Source organism: Corythoichthys intestinalis, chromosome 9 (genome assembly GCF_030265065.1).
Source record: "Corythoichthys intestinalis isolate RoL2023-P3 chromosome 9, ASM3026506v1, whole genome shotgun sequence".
Classification (NCBI taxonomy): Eukaryota; Metazoa; Chordata; class Actinopteri; order Syngnathiformes; family Syngnathidae; genus Corythoichthys; species Corythoichthys intestinalis.
This window is the reverse complement of record NC_080403.1, coordinates 37,341,147-37,358,254: the sequence shown is the minus strand read 5'-3', so window position 1 is coordinate 37,358,254 and position 17,108 is coordinate 37,341,147. Positions and strand designations below refer to the sequence as shown.

The 17,108-nt window shown below is 38.7% G+C and overlaps 1 protein-coding gene across 4 annotated transcripts in view; it reads left to right on the top strand.

Annotated features, from left to right (window-relative positions):
• The window catches only part of slc2a9l2 (solute carrier family 2 member 9, like 2), a 216,479-nt gene that overhangs the window by 81,332 nt on the left and 118,039 nt on the right, over positions 1–17,108 (top strand). For all 4 annotated transcript variants that reach the window (XM_057844888.1, XM_057844887.1, XM_057844886.1 and 1 more), the window contains 2 exons: positions 6,915–7,102; positions 7,250–7,360. In XM_057844888.1, the coding sequence (XP_057700871.1) occupies positions 6,915–7,102; positions 7,250–7,360 (299 nt within the window). The remainder of the gene's footprint in view (positions 1–6,914; positions 7,103–7,249; positions 7,361–17,108) is intronic.

Genomic DNA, 17,108 nt, shown 5'->3' with positions numbered 1-17,108 from the left:
GAAGAGCAAGTCTCGTCAAGAAATTATTATTGTGACTGCCAAATGGCAAGGTCGGCGATCGAAAAAATAAATAAATGGAAGAACCACCGAGACGTGGGTGGTCGGAATCGAGTGGCCACACGAAGCGGTGACACAGTCGGCCAAAACCTGCCAACTTTTTATCACTTTATGTCGTATTTTTGGTTGGTGCACTTCATCATTTACTGTGTACATATGTTTCAAGTATATGAAGAATAAAGCACAGATCTGGTGTCAAAAGAGTTGTTTTGATCTTTAATTTTCAACAACAGACAGTTCACACACACAATACATCATCACTGATTGAGAGTACCTTGGTGCTTTTTATGATAACCTTAAAATCAAGCCTCCCAACGCAGTTTGGGAAGTTCCCTAGACGCCAGAAATCTGCTATGGCTTCCCACTGGCTGGTTGTAGGACACGGCAAACAGGCTGGAGGGCTTTGTAGACCTTGAACGCAGTGCTCGACGCCAGTTTGAAGCTAGCCGCCACAGCTAGCTCTCTCCACCCGAGTCTCTGTGCGGCATCAAAAGTCGGCCAGACCGCCTCGAAACCGTCTTCTGCGTCGCCTGCCCGTCAACATTTGTATGTTCAATATTTATTCAGTGTTGATGAGCAAAATATTTACTTTCAAGAGTTCCATCTTGCATTGTTTATTTTTTCTCCGACTAGCGGAAGTAAACAAGCATGCCCCAAAACCGTACAAACATAACGCCACATCTCTCTAGTGGCTTGGCGGTGAATTACAGAGCAACGCGTTCCCTCACCGCAGAACTATCGAATGTCGAATGACGCCGTAGTCGCTACGCCGTCACCGCAACGCGGGAGTATAACTCAGGCTTTAACCTTTGCCGAACCGCTTGGACTTACTCACCAAACCCCTCGGGTTGGATTGAACCCAGGTTAAGAACCACTGTACTAGAGGAATCAAACACGAAATAAAATACATCTGCGGTATTTACTATTTGTTTCTTAACTAGAAAAACTCCTTTGAAGCCTTTGAAGTTGCTTTTTGACAAAAATCATTCTCACAGGCTAACAACAACAAAGGGATAAAAAGATAAATTCCTTCATTGAAAATTTAACTTTGCAACCATTAAGCAGTTAATTAATGGGAGTAAGAAAAAGGTGATAAAAGAAAACATTCAGGATCATTTCACTATGTTATGAAATTTGGCATTGATTTGTATCTTTAGAATTCGCCATAGGCTAATCCTAATTTAGAAGCAATAATTCTTTGTTTTTCAGTAGGAAGCTTCAATTCTTATTTCTCTATGCCATCTGTCTTTGTTTAGACTTTCAATTATATTGAACTGAAATATGCTTCTTCCTCTTTTTAACACACAACACCCAAACACAAGAGTAAATGTAAAGTCTTAAAAGATAATGACGTGCATAATGACATTTATCCAACAATCATGCTGTGTTTTATCCAACAATTTCACTGTGTTAATTAATGTATGCACTGCCACTGCTGTTTTGTTTTCAATTCTATGTGGAATGTGGGCATGCTTTGCCAACCATTAACTGGTAAAAGGACCTTGATGAAAAGAACACTGCATAGCTATAGGATGTCTTTTTAAATCTCACCTCACAATCTTTATATCACTGTCAGCCAAAGGATGTCCTCTTTCCTGTTGACTTCACACAGTAACTGGCAGCAATAGCATGTTAAGTCTACTTTTCTAATAGAGCTTCTCACATTAATTGTTTGCCGTTGACAACAAAGGACATCCAATTCATTTACTGTAAATTGGGAAGACTGGCTGTGAATGCTCATCTTTCTGTAACAGCGCCTGGCGTCAAGTCCATATTTACTGGGTAGGTTGGCAGCAAAATGGCGAAATTTCAATGTCAGCCAATGAGTTAAAGGTCACTAATTTTGATGATAAGAGTTTGGCACGCCGTAGCATTTCTACATCAAAAAGAGTGAGGTGCCATCCACTGTTCCTACTAAAACAATTTCCCTACACCTTCTCTCTTAATATACTTTTTGCCACTACATTTTCTTGAGGCAACAATGGAATGCATACAATTAATAAACATTGTGATGAGGCTATAATTTGTGATTCACCTGTCCTTGAAATATCCAAAACCTACTCTTTGGCGCCAGTGGTGGATGCTGGTCTTTCAATGAGGGGAAGCTCAAAGTGCGTCCGTCTGTGAATGCTTTGTGATGGTAGGGGCGTAGTGGCACCTGCTGCTCGGTAGAAAAAGAAACTAGAGTGCCAGAAGTCAAGTCTCCAAACACAAGCAGCTACAATAAAAAAACCCACCAGAAATAGAATAGAATAGAAATATTTTAGCTTGTCATTTTTAACAAAGCAAGTTTCACCGTTATGATTATGAAAGTCACCGGTTCAACTCAGAACAACGAAATGCCTCCCGTGGATGTTAATACGACGAGATCACTGATTCGCTCATTTTGTTGTCAGTCAAAAAGGGATTCAGCCTCAGATACATCATCCAATCATCATTCAGAGAAGCGGAGCATCTGGGCCAGCCAAGCTCCGCCCACTGCCCATCGACCCTCACAGGCGCACAGGATCCGATAGGCGGGATAAACCCAGCCTTTAGCCAATAATTAGTCTCGTTTCGCTGTATTGGAAGAATGCATTCTCAATTCTGGAGACGCACCGCGTCCACACTGCTTAAAGGACTGTGAAGCTGCGTGAATTAATGAAAAGCAAGTGGCATCGTAACCAGTGATAAGAAGCTCTGAGTTTTGACGCGTTGTAGCGCGTATTTAGTCAATGACATGTGCACACAACAGTATACATTGGATCACTTATTATTTGATATTTTTGTGATAGCTGAGCTTCCCTTGCAGCCTTAGAGCCATTGCCACTGCTTGGCGCAGATTCATGGTCTTGATGTAAAGGCATATGTAGAGTTTGACTTTTGGGGCGGGGGGACAAAATATGTTGATGACCCCGAAACGCAGTGTCAGCAATAAAATTAACCTAAATAATAAAAATTAACAAGAATATTTATAATAATAGGTTGAAGCTGCGTAGGTTATACTTTTTGCCAACATTGTCATCCATTGAATATGGTACGCCCACCGGTGTCGTGCCACTGTAGTTACCCCAGTCTGGGTGGAGCCACTGCACTGCACTGATTTGCTTTGATTTCTGTGTTTTGGTGATGTAGTTATCTACGAGGTTTTAAAACATGGCACATCCATCAAAAAAAACCTTTTTTTTTCTGTCGTATACCGTAACATACGTACTGAAAGCTAAAAATGTTTCACAGTTTAAATCGTCGGATGACCTATAACTGTATGGAGTTTCTCCAGTTTAGTAAACGTCGATGTCTAAAATATATAACTGTGTTTTTTTTCTGGCTTCAATTAATTGTTTAAGTCGACAACCCTCATAACTAATGTGAGTGTACGTGTTCCTGTGGCCAGGGGACACAATTTTTGACAGGGGTAACTACATTGGCAAGACACCAGTGGTGGCTCTGTTGTACAATTATTGCTCTGTTGTACAATTATTGTCTTTAGTGGGGCAAATTGAAACTCCGCTCACCATTTTGACGGTGGTCTCTAGCGTTTCATGGTCCACATAGTCAATCTTTGGTTCTTGCTCAGTAGTTGTTGTCGCTTTTGAAAATTTAGGTTAGAATAAAATTACGTATGTCCATCTTGCCTTTTCGGTCCTGAGGTGGTTTTTGCTAAGCAAAGCAAATGACCGCCTAAGGTGCTAGTCACATTATCTGTTCGAAAAATAATTTTGACCTACTATCAAAATATCATTTTTTGTTCATTTTGACAATAAAAGCATTCTATTCTATTTCTGTTTTTTTTTTTGTTTTACAGCTTGACAAAATTTATAGTCAATATTTTACCGGAAAATTGTTGATTTTAAAATCATACACTGCATAGGAAAGTCAAGTCAATTACATGCAATGACACTTGTCGGCCACCATGGAAATCCGTTTATGTTTAAAGGATGTACAAAAATAGAATACCCATATTTCATTTATTTTGTCTTCTTGATTTAAAGACGAATCATTTATCATGGTAATGTTCATATTTCATTTCCGATATGCAGTAAGATCCTTATCCCAGAGGTGGGTAGAGTAGCCCAAAAAATTACTCAAGTAAGAGTAGCATTACTTCAAAGTAATATAACAAAAGTATATTTCTTTTCTCAGCACAACATTATATGAATGAACTGTTATTTTTATACTGTATTATAACCCATTACATGTCCAAGTTAGGCCAAAACAATAAACAAAAATCACTGAATTCAAAGTAGAAAAATTAAACATTACCCATCTAAAGAGCAAGCGTGCCCTCTAGTGGAGAAAAAACATATTTCCTACCATAAATTGAAAACGAGTATCGGTGTAAAATAAATTGCTGCCAAGTTAAAACTGGGAGAAAAGTTCAAATGAATCCACACTTTCGAGTAATGTTGACTCAATATCAAATAGTTTAATTTTTGCAGCACTTTAAAGACGCCACGTTATTATACAGGCTGGCATGATGATATGACATCCGACGACTAACCTGTGTCTGGTCATTTATCTGTAATGTTACGTTTGGTTGGTATTTTGGACTAATGTGATTATTCTGGTGACATCTCATTGGTGAAACTGGTAGAGGCATCTTTGGCAAAATACAGCCAAATTTAACATGTACAAGAGATCAAATGTAACGACTCTAGTGTAGCCCAAAGTAGCGGAGTAAGCAAAGCGTTTCGTCTTTATAAATCTACTCAAGTAAAAGTAAAACGTGTGGCGTGGTGAAACTACTCTTAAAATTACATTTTTGTCAAAAACTTACTCAAGTAAACGTAACAAAGTTAATGTAACTCTTTTCTACCCGCCTCTGTTTTTGACTATAAAATTCTAAGACTCCCCTGTCCAAAAGAGTGTTTTTGATGAAACCTTACCAGTGGCTTGGTTATTACCATGCTTGCTTGACTTTACTCAGGATGTAATAGTAATAATCTGCCTTTCATTGGTCTGTCTGGGCCATGTTGATATTATTTTTTTTTAAAAGGAGGCTGTTGCCTCTGCACTTCTCTGAGTTATTTTCATACAAGCATTTTATTAGAGAGACACAAAATATTCTAGGCCCTCATGGAGACCTCATCACTGAGATGTACTTTACCAGCTGAACACCACCTGAAAATGTTGTTGATGCTACACAGAAATTTCACTAAATATGAAAAGAGGTTCTTGTGCCACAATGATGACAGACTGCATATCATTGGCGTTAGTGCTGTATTTGAAATTTTCTCCGTAGTAACAACAGCTGAAAAGAATATTCTTACATATGACTTGTTAAAAGTTCACAGACATGCAGATTACAATTAATGATCATGATGAGAATAACCCTTTTTGTATTCTATTTTAGATTCATCCAATCTGCCTTGAAAATGAGGTGTCCATCTAAAAAGAATCTAGCGATGTTATTTTTCTTCAGCTTTTAGGCTTTTTTTGTTTGAAGAAATTCCCAATCTTGGTGGTGCCCTTGATCTGCACATACCTTGAAGTCCCGTCACCATTGGGTTTTTAAGTTTATGAATACTAAAATAAAGAAATAATTGCAGTAACTAAAGATGTCCCGATCGATCGATCGGGTCCGATCACGTCATTTTCAAAGTATCGGAATCGGCAAAAAAATATCGGACATGCCTTTTTTTAATATATATATATTTTAATTAAATCGTTTTCTAATTGTATTTAACGTTACAGACAAAATGTCTTACACTCATCCAGAGTCTTTAGTTTTGGCTTAAAGTAGGGCTATCAAATTTATCGCGATAATTAATTTTTTAAAAAATTAATCACGTTAAAATATTTAACGCGATTAATGCATGCGCTGCACGACCCACTCATGCATTGTTGCGTTCAATCTATAATGGCGCCGTTTTACCTATACATAGAGCTAAAAGGCAGCGTGAAATGATTAGAGTGAATTTTGGCAGTCTTTGGAGCCTTTTTTTAATTGGCTAAAGCCTTACAATCCCTCCCTCAACAATTAGAAATAACGTGGGAAGCAATGTGGGGAAGAAAGGTAGTAGTTGATCTTTTTCTTTACACCCTATCTTATTTCCCAATGCAGGGAAGATATATCAATTGGTGCCACTACGCACAGTCATGGTTGCACTTCCCATCATGCATTTGTCAGAACAGTTAAATGGCTACAGTATCATTTACTGAAAGCTCAACAAATACACAAGATGGCAATATTTAGTCACAATATACAATGTCACATTTATCCTTTAAGTCTTTCTATCCGTGGATCCCTCTCACAGAAAGAATGTTAATAATGTAAATGCCATCTTGAGGATTTATTGTCATAATAAACAAATACAGTACTTATGTACTGTATGTTGAATGTATATATTCGTCCGAGTTTTATTCATTTTTTTCCTAATGCATTGCCAAAAAGTATATGATCGGGAAAAATTATCGGGAATGATTGGAATTGAATCGGTAGCAAAAAAAAAAAAAGCAGTCGGATCGGGAAATATCGGGATCGGCAGATACTCAAACTAAAACGATCAGGATCGGATCGGGAGCAAAAAAACATGATCGGAAAACAACCCTAGCAGTAACACTTCCAAATTCCCTTGTGTAGTTCTTTCAAACTTCAAATAAATGTTAACGTTTCGGGATGCGGAAAGGCAAAGAGAACATATTTTCAAACAGTTGAGGTATTCCAAACATTAAATCTCTTCTCAATTTTGTGTGGAATCTATCAAATTTTTGTTATGTTTTCCTTTTTGTAGTTGTTGTTAAAAAGCACAATACATAAATTATTTGCCGATAAATAAAGTGGTGTTTATGCCTTTGATTGCAGGGTAGAGGCAATATGATTAATATTGATAAACATTACTAAAAAATATTAATCTGTGTGTCTGTTTGTATTTCAGCATTTCAGAGATTTCTTGGAAAAAAGGATGTTTCTGTTGAGCTAGAAGAGGTCCATGCAGAGGGTCGAGCTCAGGAAACTCTCCATACGGTGTCCGTTCTACAGCTACTGAAGAGTAAGGCAGTTCGCTGGCAGCTCATCACAGTCATAATCACCATGGCCAGCTATCAACTCTGTGGCCTCAATGCTGTAAGCTTCATTTTCTACATGTCGTACAGAACACTAATCTCATTCCAACTAATTTTACATTTTTTTATTTTTTAATTGTTCGATTGACATTGACATTACATTTTAGAATATAACATGAGTGACTCGGTCTTTATGTCCTTTTTACAGCTCTGGTACTATACTAGTGGGATCTTACAGGAAGCAGGATTCCCTGAGAATATTGTCCCGTACATAACCCTTAGCACAGGAGGTATAGAGACCTTTTCTGCCATCATCTCTGTGAGTATTGTCGCTTTAAATTACCCAAACGCATCTTGCTGGTTTGTTTATTGTTTTATTGTTAAAGGGAACCACTGATAGAATGACTTGTAGTTCTTAAAAGATAAATTTTGTAATAAGTTAAAAGAATTTGATGTTGAAACCCCTCTTGATGTTTTTCGTTTTTATACAATTTGGAAAATTAGTTTAACTGGTAGGTTGCCATTATTGTTGACGTCGCAGGGCGGTGACGTCACATGGTTACGCTGCTGGGCTTCCAGAGTATGACTCTTGCAACATAAACATATCATCTGTTCAGACCTTTCAATTTGAACCCGAGAGGAACATTAATGAGCATGACAGAACTGTCCATATTTCAAAAAACAAATAGCAAAAGCAAAATGAACAGGAAAGATGGATGAGACCAGACATATGAGTAGGACAAAACCGGTGCTGCCAAAAAGGGCTACACTGGCGAAACGTCCGCCAAGAGGCGAATTTGACACCCAAAGTACAACAGCGTGCTTTCAGCTTGTTATGTGGAAATGCATACAGACAGAATATACTAAAGATGCCTTAAGAAAATACTTCAATCCGCTACGTGCCTAATGTGATTAACAGATCAACAAGCTGCTTTAAAGAGCATATGACACGAGAAAAAAAGTCTTAAATGGCATTATTATGTGAATTAGAATCATATTTTGAGACAATTCGACTATATACAACAAATTAGCAAAGCACAGATGGCGAGAAATTAGTCTTTTAATCTGCCGGTTAGCCACGTCCACCATTATAGGGCTTTAGCGTCCCCAACAGGTGGATAACGTCAGCGGTAGACTGGGCTCATCGGTTCTACTATTCAGCCCATTGAGGGGGAATTATTCACAACAAGGAAAACGCGACGAAGTGAGCCGCAAAATGTCATTTTTTCAGTCTCTCTACTCCAATATTTTTACAGGATATTCTTTTTATCCAAGTATTTTTCCCCAATAGCTATATAAATGGCTTGAGAAGGACCAGTCAGCCCGTCGAGGGGGAACTATTCACAACGAGGAAAACGCGACGAAGAGAGCGGCAAAATGTCATTGTTTCTGTCTCTTTACTTCAATATTTTTACAGGATATTCTTTTTATCCAAGTATTTTCCCCAATTGCTAAATAAATGGCATGGTCATGACAAATAACAGTCTTGTGCTGAATGGAATATGAAATAATAAAAATGCATTTATTCAGGACGACATGGCAAAATTACTCCATAATGGTCAAAACTGTCGACTTCACCTTTACTGTCACACCTCCCGAACGATATTTTATGACACCTAAATCGGACATATGTCATTTCCCTTCCCCGGCTTCGGAGAATGTAAACCAAACCAGAAGGCGTGACAGCTAGCCGACATGCTAACCCGAACCGAGTGAGGTTTCAAAGTCTTCGAAGCGGAAAATCACACATAACTATCCTGGATTATTTGACATGACGACCCGGTTGTCGATTGTCTTCGGGGATCGGCAAACCGCCTGGCGGAGAGCAATTTACAGTTCGTTCCCCGTAGGAGGGTGGCTGGAGTTGTTGTGCAGCTAACGTGCTGCTGCTAATGAGCATTAGGAGAGCTTTTTACATGCCTATCAATGATCAAACGTAAGTAGTCCTTCATTTAAAGGAAGTTTGTAGTGTTTACTTTGTAATCGCTGTATTCGTGTTTGACATAATACAAAACAAGATGTTTACTCACTTCCTCGTAAGTCCAGTGGTCCCACAGTAAATATCCACGGTGAATGGGAACCTTTTGAAACTCCAAAAAGGCGCATACGCCTCTCCCTCATACAGAATGATTTTTCTGCAGCCGTTTGGCTGGCGTGATGCGAAAAATAAACGTATTAATCCGCAAAATCAGCTGAATCCTTCGTCCTCATACACAACAGTACACTGTAGCGTGAAGAGGACGTCTTCTACAGTACACGTCACAGCGCCCTCCTCCTCAATGCAAGACCGAAGCCGGAAGTCACTCATTTTCATGGCGCGGGATTCAAAAAACTAAATAAAAATAGCGATCGCTTCCACACACATCCAAGCGGCCCATATCATTCAGCGGCATAAAATACCGCGTGTATTATGAAATAAACATGCTTTTTCGTGTCACAGGCACTTTAAAGATACCACAAGAAAACACAATGCTTAAAACTATGAGAGGAAAACACATGCAAAGAGTACGTTGAGGAAATGAAAAGGTAATAAATGACTCAATAAAAACACAAATAGCAAGTACTCGCCACATTTAACCGATGTGCGCATGTGTTGGATGTCTTGCCGCGTAGGAAGGAATTGCAAAAAATAACGGTAGTGTTTGTCTAGTGACAAACTACGTCAGCACCCCGAGCGTCCATTGCGCGCATAAAACATGCCGCCCTCTGTAGGTCAAAACATGTACCAAATGTTTTAAATCAATGACAATATTTTATGTTTCTAATAATATATGTTAGTAAAAGAGAACAATTGTGGCTTTTTGGAGTCTACAAGTCTTTCAGGCTGAGGTTCCCTTTAAACCACCTTTAAGCTACTTTTATATACAGTACATCAGGGGTGCCCAAACCGGTCCTCAAGGGCCACTGTGGGTCCTGTTTTTTTTGTCCTACCGATCAAGCACATACCGTTTAACCAATGAGGTTTCCACTGAAACAAGCAGCACCTGACTACAATCAACTGATTACACTTGTAAGACACCAGATTGGTGCAAAGATGTTGTCCTGTTTTGTTGGAAAGAAATCCTGCACCCACTGCTGTGTACATCATTCTTACATTTGCCTTGAATTTGTAATACATGGAGGCCTCGAGTTACGATGTCCTTGACCTACGACGTTTCGACTTTACGACGCCAGTAATTATTTACTTTAAACTGTACTGCCTTGAAGTTTACAGAAAATTCATTTTTTTCCGATTTTGCATGCCTTTGATGTTGCCTTTATATTTCAAAGAAAGAATTGGGCCTGGTTGGGTCCTTTTTATCAGGACACCATAACCTTCATGTCCAAACTGTTGTTTTCTTCACTGACCAATTATAATCGACATTTTGGACTCCAAAAGACTATTTTTTTGGTCAAAACTTTGACAACCAAACATGTTTAACGAACCGTATTGCAGCTTAATAATATTTATTCAACTTGCTAGGATAAACATTCAACAGAAAAAAATAATAACTGAATAATTTTATATTTGATAATTCAACAGAAACAGCAAGTATGGTCATAGGCATTTTTGGCCTTGATATGTACCATAGTCAAAACAAATATACAGTAGACCAACATTGCAAAATAGTAAAATAAATATATACCATCTATCACAAAAAGGGTTTGGAGGATATCTCTTTGTGAGGGTAGGTATTGCACCCATCGCCTTATCAAAACTGCTAAATACTTGTACATGCGATCAAGTTTCTTGAAACACACATACTGTATCTACAATGGGGCAAATAAGTATTTAGTCAACCACCAATGGCGTACCGCACGCAGGCTATTTTTAGACCGTGAAGTCGCATCGTAAAGCGGAAGTAAAGCCGAAGCGGGACATTATAGACCCGCCCTCGCATAGACCCAACGTAGAAAGTGCTATTTTTCTCCGGTAATCTTTCAAAAACGAACATGCCGATCACGCATTGCTTTTTTGGAACTTGTAGAAACGACCCTAGACATTACGACACATGAAGGATGTTTTCTTCATACGTTTCCGGAAACCAAAAACTCGAGAGGAGAAAATGTGAAGACCGAATCAACTTGCGCGGACTTTAACACCAGCTCGGCGAATCCATTCACGTTTCATATGCAGTAAACAATATGTTGGGTTGGCATGGTCTTCCAGAGGACAAAGAGGTAAGCCATTTTTATATTTTTAACTTGCTTCTGTCTGACAATGTATGACCTGAAAAGAATTACAATGGTATCCGACTGCCACTGTTACCGTTTGTGTTATATATATAAAAAAACAACTTTAGTAAGGGGGAAGTGTAAATAAATTATAGGATTAAGATCTGTTATCAATGAAAAAATTAAAAGTGTTCGTTGCCTGTCACTGAGTAGCATTTGCGATCGCTACACAAAGCTAACTAAATTACCCCCAAGAACGGTAAGAGACGTAGGACAACCAGAGGATATATAAGAAAGACAGAGCTGATGGTAAAGGATAGCTTGTTGAAACAGGAGAATGTCATTGTCAGTCGCGTCGATAAAAAAGCTAAAGCTATGCTTAGGTCGGCTCGTTTTTTTTCTTCTTTTTCAGCCTTCGACACTAAAGCCATCTCTTTAACTGAACATTTTTATATTCTTCCACATCTTTGCCAGTGAATTTGGCACCAGGCACATCATTTTCGGAGAGAATTGGTAGGTTTAACTCTGTAAACATCTTCGTACACGATTTACATTCATTTCCTATTAGGGACAAACGGCAGCTTGTCCTTACTTAGCAACAGTAGCTAATGTCATGAATATTAATGAGCTGAAGTGACGTGTTGCTTGCGGTACGCCATTGTGCAAGTTCTCCTACTGAAAAATATTAGCGAGGCCTGTAATTGTCAACATGGGTAAACCTCAACCATGAGGGACAGAATGTGGAAAAAAAAACAGCAAATCACATTGTTTGATTTTTAAATAATTTATTTGCAAATCATGGTGGAAAATAAGTATTAGGTCAATACCAAAAGTTCATCTCAATACTTTGTTATGTACCCTTTGTTGGCAATAACGGAGGCCAAACATTTTCTGTAACTCTTCACTCTTCGCTTGGTGTAAAGAAATCAACTGTGGTAGCAATTATTAGAAATGGAAGACATACAAGACCACTGATAATCTCCCTCGATCTGGGACTCCATGCAAGATCTCACCCCGTGGCGTCAAAATGATCACAAGAACGGTGAGCAAAAATCCCAGAACCACACGGGGGGACCTAGTGAATGACCTACAGAGAGCTGGGACCACAGTAATAAAGGCTCCTATCAGTTACACAATGCGCCGCCAGGGACTCAAATCCTGCACTGCAAGACGTGTCCCCCTGCTGAAGCCAGTACACGTCCAGGCCCGTCTGCGGTTCGCTAGAGAGCATTTGGATGATCCATATGAGGACTGGGAGAATGTGTTATGGTCAGATGAAACCAAACTAGAACTTTTTGGTAGAAACACAGGTTCTCGTGTTTGGAGGAGAAAGAATACTGAATTGCATCGGAAGAACACCATACCCACTGTGAAGCATTGGGGGGAAACATTATGCTTTGGGTCTGTTTTTCTGCAAAGGGACCAGGACAACTGATCTGTGTAAACGAAAGAATGAATGGGGCCATGTATCGAGAGATTTTGAGTGAAAATCTCCTTCCAACAGCAAGGGCATTGAAGATGAGACGTGGCTGGGTCTTTCAGCATGACAATGATCCCAAACACACAGCCAGGGCAACAAAGGACTGGCTTCGTAAGAAGCATTTCAAGGTCCTGGAGTGGCCTAGCCAGTCTCCAGATCTCAACACCATACAAAATCTGTGGAGGGAGTTGAAAGTCAAAGTTGCCCAACGACAGCCCCAAAACATCACTGCTCTAGAGGAGATCTGCATGGAGGAATGGGCCAAAATACCAGCAACAGTGTGTGAAAAGCTTGTGAAGAGTTACAGAAAACGTTTGGCCTCCGTTATTGCCAACAAAGGGTACATAACAAAGTATTGAGATGAACTTTTGGTATTGACCAAATACTTATTTTCCACCATGATTTGCAAATAAATTCTTTAAAAATCAAACAATGTGATTTTCAGTTTTTTTTTTCCACATTCTGTCTCTCATCGTTGAGGTTTACCCATGTTGACAATTACAGGCCTCTGTAATATTTTCAATTGGGAGAACTTGCACAATTAGTGGTTGACTAAATACTTATTTGACCCACTGTATATTGTATCTGTTTTATATACCCTGTATTGTATACTTTAATGATGTGTGAATAAACTAAACTAAACATAGCATGGCATGGGTGTTTGTAGGCTGCTCTAAAACAAACAAACAAACAAACAAACAAACAAACAAACAAACAAACAAACAAACAAACAAACAAACAAACAAACAAACAAACAAACAAACAAACAAACAAACAAACGACTTGTTGTAGTGGTCCCCGATGCACTAGACCCTTTCTACCAACAGAGCCCCAAACTCACACACTGTAGTGGAGACACTGTTAGAGAACATAGATTTAGATTGTTTGAATGCATCCAGAATAGAGATAGAGAGGAGATTGACAGATGATGAGGATGGAGCTGCAAGGCAATAGGGCTCCAAAAAGACCTCAGAGAAGATGTAGTGAGTGAAGGCTTGAGGGCAATTGTTTCACTCGCCTGACTTGGATGCATTTCAGTTCCTATGCAGTGATGCTGTGAATGTGAGTGTGTCATTTCTGTTTGTGTCTTAAGGTCAATCTTAACAATGATGAAATAATTTTGATGACAGTAGAATGCTGTTAAAATCAGCTCCTCCAGCCAGCCATCCCATTGCATACAGTCCCAGCACACAGGATTTTGCTGCCAATTAAGGCACAACAACAACAAGCACCCTGTGGCTATCAAATGGCGATAGTTGAATAGTGATGACATCCCCTTCAACAGACACGTTGCTGGTACAAACTTGCCCTGCTGACATACGGTGGAACGCTCAAGCACAGGTGCTTTCCTGCAATGAATGTTACAACCGGAACACTGAAAACAGTCCACAATTGGTAAAAACATTGTACCCCACCCCCTGCCCCTCCAAAATTGAATATAAGACGAAAGTACAGTGACACCTCGCTACTTCGCACTTCAAACTTTACGCCCTCAGTCTATTGCGGATTTTTTTCAACTAAAAATCAATAAATAAATAAATACAGATGAGCTGTCCCGAGCCGATCACGTAGTCTACCTCTCCCTCCTGCTGCTCTTTGTTGGTCAGGCAGTGCACTGGAGTTGCTTATTAAAGTTAACAAAGATTGATAGATGATGTTTGATCTTGCCACAGCTGCTTGGAAGCGAAGCTTCAAAGCACTGCATGCATCAATCATTGTTTAACTTGTTAAACAGTTGTTGTGGCAACTCATTGTTTGTAAGTGAGCAGCTTTAGTGGAATTCAGTGGTCTCACTCAATGAAGCATTTAAATTTTCTTGTTTAAAAATAATTCAGTGGGACAGTAACATATTTAAAACTTATAATTATTACATTTGAAGTGCTTAAGAACTATTTATTAATATGTATATACAGTGGTACCTCGACACAGGATCTTTTCGACATCCGAAGTAAAATTTGACTCGCCATTTGTTTCTACATCCGACGACATGCTCGAAATACGACGATTTATGACAGCGCCGCAGTTTCTTTGTTTTCCCGCAAGAGGAACACTTGGCGGATTTTCTTGTGGAAAAAATCAACATGGGTTCCAACAATGTCAGTGCAAGTGGTGAAAAAAGTAAAAAGGTGAGGCTCACCAAAGAAATGAAGATGGAAATAAAAAAAATATATATATAAGCATGCGGTTCGCATCCGTGTAGTAGCTCAACAATACGTCCGTTGATGGTCTATGATCTTGGCGGTCCTCCTCCGTTTGCCAGTCTTTATAAGTTAAGTTGACAATTATTATAATTGTAACATCGTCAAATAAATTTCCAAAATCTCCAGCTCTGTTAGGTTTTTAATTACTTATTTCAGAACTTGCGCAACACAACATGCCTACTGTACGCCACAGCTGAAAAAGTGAAGTGAATGTAAAACGTCCTCCCTCATTCTGACTCGTCAGCCATGTGGTGCGTTCAGGTGCACCACGCAAAAATACATCTGCCACATCACAACCCGATTCGTTACATCACCACAGGTATTTTTATTATTATTACTATTATTATAATATTATTCCGATTTTTGTTCATAATTTATTTGTTTTGCTTTAGTGTAGGTTTTCGGGCTGTAAAACGAATTAATGAAATTATAATGGATTTTATGGCAAAATCCTGCTTGACAGCTGACCGTTTCGACTTACAAACAAGGTCCTGGAACGAATTAACTTTGTATGTAGAGGTACCACTGTACATAAGTTTTTTTTTTTTTTAAGTGAAAATACATGTCTTGCATCTATCTCTTTCTAATGCTAAATCTGAATTAATATATTGCACGCACACCAAATTAAAAAAAAAAAAAAAAAATGGGGTGGTCGCTACTTTTTTGCGTTTTTTTCACTTATCGTGGTGAATTCTGGTCCCCATTAACCACGAAAAACGGGGGATCACTGTAGTCAAAATTAATGCAAAAACATCCATTTCAGTGGCTTTCTCTTTGTTTGTAGTGTTGCAGCCCATTTAGATGTTCAGCTTACTGATTGTCACAATGTACTTTCTACATTGTACACAACAGTTTCAGACTAGAGCACATGGCTGCTAATGTACTTATTGTATTGTTATTTATCTTTAGACTTCTCTGTGTCTGGTACAGCCCTATTGAAAAGCTGTAACGTTTCCAAAAAGAATTACGATGAGTTTTCTTGCTTCAGTAACCTCCAACAAATGCACTATTGATTCTCTCTTGGCAAAAGTGCAGAGTTCACCTTTTTTGGATTCTTTGTTATTATTATTATTATTTTTTAAATTCTTGAAATTATTTTCGTTCATATTGTGTGTCTGCCCTGCCCTCCACCAGTTCCTAGCATTTCATTTGTTACTTATTCAATACAATGGGTAGTTTCTCCACTATCTGCAGTACACATCTTTTATTAGAACGGACAAATATGTGCTAAAACTAACATGCCCTTTTAATTTGTTTGTGGCTAATTGTTGCCAGTGTGACTTTCGAGGGAAACAAAGCACATTTTCACACTCGGCACCTCTCCCAAGGGTTTATCTGTGGCTGGTGCCAAAATCGCAGTGCATGAAGGGCCAGTGGTGCCTCAAGCTGTGGCTACTTGTCTTTAATGGCTCGTCTACTTCTTGATGTGATGAATAATGACGAGACGTTTTAGTCCTGTCAACCATAAATCCTAAAGTCACAGCTTTGACCTCTGTTACCTCTCCCAAGAAGTTCAGATTAGCTGTGCTGTGAAAGAATGCTGATTTGATTCAGTGTTATAGGCATAAGCTCATAAACTGTAGAAGTAACAATGCAAAATTATTACCAACAATATAATTATTGGACTCAGGCCATTTTAGTTGCAGTGATAAATCTCGTAATTGGACATTGTTAAATGCATTTCATTTTTTATTTTTATTTATTTATTTATTTTTATACCTATCATTGCCTTTAAGGTTACATACAAGGTGGATCTCAGAACAACTCGCCATTCAATTGCAGCGCACATTGATACAAATAATCACTTTTCCTCACATTTGGTCCCATGGAAAATTAGAGGTTACAATCAACATAATGTTCACTTTATTGAAATGTGAAAGAAATTCAGAGTTGCTGACAAAAAAAACCCAAAAACAAAACAAGCACAGGAAAAAGAATACAAACTGGGAACTGTGAGGCGGTGGCATCCACTTGTTTGCCTTTAATAAGCAGGATGAACAACCAAGTAGCACATTGTTTGAATATTTATTAACAATAATTTATCACTTTAAATACCAGGATTTTTAAGTGTTTTTTTGCACAACAAAGATTGAGTTACAGTTTTATCAGGATTCTAAACAAGTTGCACCTCTGTTCATGATATGGTGTCTATGTTGTGTGCATGTGTGTGTGGCTGAAGAGGTGTCTGGTAGAGAGATGTCCTGTGCCTTCAGGGCGAGTAGCACTCGCAC